Here is a 3,550-nt window from a genome sequence, read left to right on the forward strand (position 1 = left end):
GATCCATGTCCTGTGTATTACACTTGTTCAACTATTCTTAAAATAACAATAATCTTTTTACTTCTATTATATATATTTGGTTTTACTTCTATTATATTATATGATAAATATTTAAATGTTTTAGATAAAGACCAGTGACACTCTTTAATATTCTCTAGGTGAATAAGAGAAATTTATTGAAAATAAATAATTATGGTGGGTTGAGTCACTTTTAAATAAGGAGGAATAATTATTAAATAAAAACATAAAATTTATCAAAATTGTGTTTTTCAATAAATTAATAAAAATTATTAGAAAGAAAGTATCATATGGTATAACTTTCTTAAATATTTTATACTTCTGAAATCTTAAGTTTTATAAACATTCATGCAAAAACACTCTTTATATCCATGTAAATTATCATTATTGTAATATATTTTTCACGCAAAATGCAAAAGTAATCTCTCTAACCTAATCCACCACCGTCACTCCGAGGAAATAGCTGAAACAAAAGGTTAAAACTGGCGCAGTTTCAGAGAAGCTTCTCTAACTCACAAAACCTAGGTCGTTTCTTCCGTTCGTATTTATCAGTACTTACTTGCACTTGCTTACAACCGTATCTCTCTCGCTGAGCTTCACTTTCTGCTTTTCATACTCATCACAACAACAATAACTCTGGTCTCATGTGATCCCTGAAAAAGACTATATCAAGGAATTCAAAAAGAGAAAAACGAAAATACTCATCCTCATAAGCATGACTTCAGCGTCACCGGGTCATCGGAGAAAATTCTCCGGCAAGGACCCGCCGAGTTCCGGGCGCAAACTCCAGCCAGAGAAACACTCCGGTCGCCGATTTGCGCCCGCTCCTCTGACGCTGAAGCTTCCGTTGCAAAACAGTGAGTACTCTCTTCTTCGGCCATCGAAGCTGTTGCTGAATGTGACCATCGAGAACTGTTTGGGGGCCGTACAGGTGCTGTTGTCGCCTGAGGACACCGTCGCCGATTTGATAAAGGCTGCATTGGCGTTCTACGAGAGGGAGAAGAGGAGGCCCTTCTTGAAGAACACTGATCCCAAGTGCTACGACCTTCACTTCTCGTCCTTCACCCTTGAAAGTAATTAATAAAAATTGACTTTTTTTTTTTTTTCTCCTTATCATTTTTGCAAATAAATTCATTGCATAAATTGTACTCGTTATTATCTTAAATGGGTTAACCAACAAGTTGGGAGAGGAGATGCCACCCAATATTAGTCAGCTAGGTTTCTAATAATGTAATAGATATTAATTTCTTACTACTAATAATATGTTTTTATTTTTTATAACACTTTGACTTTTCTTTACAACTCAACATAATTTTTACAAATTTTAATTCTTTAGACTGATCATAAGATTGATTGAGGATGTAAAATTTAATTATACTTAAAAAATTTGATTCTTTTCAACATAGATTAATTCAACGTGTGTTATAACTAATTAGATTTTTCAGTTTTTTTTAAAGCTGCACCCAATGGATAATAACATGATATGTTTAACATATTGTTTTTAATTAATTTTTTATTTATTTTCATGACAAATGTTATATATATTTTGAGGTGGTGCAGGTTTGAAGCCAGATGATAAGTTAGTGAACTTGGGGTCAAGGAATTTTTTTCTGTGCTGTAAGGCTCCTGCCGCTACTTGCTTTGAGAAAAAGAATATGGCAACTGATTCTGCATTTCCATGGATGGTATTCGTCCCTCTCCTGCTTTAGATTGGGACCGTACGAATCTCAGTTTGATGAACAACAAGCCCCTCTTTCAACGCCTTTTTCTGGTCTTGCTTGCCTGATTACCTTTTGTTGTGTACGTACGTCGACACTACTTAATTAGGACCATATATTTATAACTATCTCACTCACATATATATGCTAGTTTATAATTAATCACTTATTCATTATTAACATTTTTGCAGTTAATTTTATATCAAGTAGATTACACTTATATCTTCTGAGATTTATTGAGATTAATTGTACATAACTCTCCATTCAAAAGATACTTTTTTTTAAAGACATTCACAAGGTACATAGTATCTTATTTGTCAGACAATTAAGAAATTAATATATTATATAAGAAATATCAATATAATATTTTTCAAACCGTCAAAGAATTCCTGTAAAAGAAACAATTACAGAATTAGTATAGAATAAAAAAAGAAAAAATTAGTAAAATTTGACAAATTTTTATAATTTTTTTAATACACAAGACTCAAACTTAAGATCTTACTTTTAAAGAAATTGAATTTAATTTTACTCGAATAAAAGATTAATTAATAAACAGAAACATATTTAGTTAAATAATATGTGATTGATAAATAAAGATTATTATTTTTTAGTAAATACAAAATTTATTACCAAATGTTTAATATGATTGTGTGAGACCTAGTTTGATTCAAGTAATAAATTCTAATTAAATGAAAAGATCTTTTAATTTGATCAATTTAAGGATATTTTGATTCCATTAGAAACAAGTTAGGATTCAAATATTAGTAAATGTATGATTGTCATTAAATAATAAAAATATTATTCTTCGAGAAAGATTTGTTTTATGATTCCATTTGAATTAAAGGGGGAGAATATTTCATTAACATTTTGCAGTTAATTCTATATCAAGTATATTACACTTATATCTTCTGAGATTTATTGAGATTGTACATAACTCTCCATTCAAAAGATACATTTTTTTTACAGACATTCACAAGGTACATAGTATCTTATTTGTCAAACAATTAAGAAATTAATATAATATATAAGAAATATCAATATAATATTTTTCAAGCAGTTAAAGAATTCCTGTAAAAGAAACAATTAAAGAATTAGTATAGAATAAAAAAAAGGAGAAAATTAACAAAATTTGACGAAATCTCGTAGGATGTTAGTATATATAATTTACTCTTTTATATATGTATTGTCATGTATGGGTGTTTTCATGCAGTAGTACCTTTTCTTTATCTACATTTAAAGTTATATATAAATTTCAAAAATAATAATATATCCGCTTGTGTCAAAATTATTTATATATTTTTTTGGCATTTCTTTTATTTATCTCATTTATTATTCTAACAATTGACATATTATTATTTCTCTTTTTTCTTGAAAGGGTATAATTAAAAAGCATAATAATTAATATTGTTTTAGAATTTTAAAATAACAAAAAGATACAAACACTTTTTTTCCTTCTAAGTGTTAATCGGAAGGTCATTACTCAGTTTTAAGGATAACTAACTTTTTTTTTTAGAGTCCACATCAACGAAAAGATTTGATGACACCTTGATCTGGCTGCTTTGTTACTTGGACTTGTAGTATAATCCTAGGAGTCGGGTTAATTATTCAATCAAATAATGTTAAGCATGTTTCTTATACGTTCTTAAGAAAAATAATTCAATCAAAATAATGTTTTATACGTTCGTGTGAAACAAATGAATTTTTTTTTTTGTTTTTCTCTTATAAAATTTTATGCAATTTCATATGTGACAATTCTTTCAATAACTCATCCATAGCTCAAGGAAGAATTTGTGAGAGAAATGATTTTTTTTTAT

General features: G+C 28.5%; 1 protein-coding gene across 1 annotated transcript; it reads left to right on the forward strand.

Annotated features, from left to right (window-relative positions):
* The first annotated feature begins 455 nt into the window (after window positions 1-455).
* On the forward strand, window positions 456-1,956 carry LOC114412110. Its single transcript, XM_028375896.1, has 2 exons — window positions 456-1,091; window positions 1,579-1,956. The coding sequence occupies exons 1-2, from the start codon at window positions 734-736 to the stop codon at window positions 1,725-1,727; spliced, it is 507 nt and encodes a 168-aa protein (XP_028231697.1). The 5' UTR covers window positions 456-733; the 3' UTR covers window positions 1,728-1,956.
* The last annotated feature ends 1,594 nt before the right edge of the window (window positions 1,957-3,550 follow it).

The sequence above is a fragment of the Glycine soja genome, chromosome 5 (assembly GCF_004193775.1).
Source record: "Glycine soja cultivar W05 chromosome 5, ASM419377v2, whole genome shotgun sequence".
Lineage (NCBI taxonomy): Eukaryota > Viridiplantae > Streptophyta > Magnoliopsida > Fabales > Fabaceae > Glycine > Glycine soja.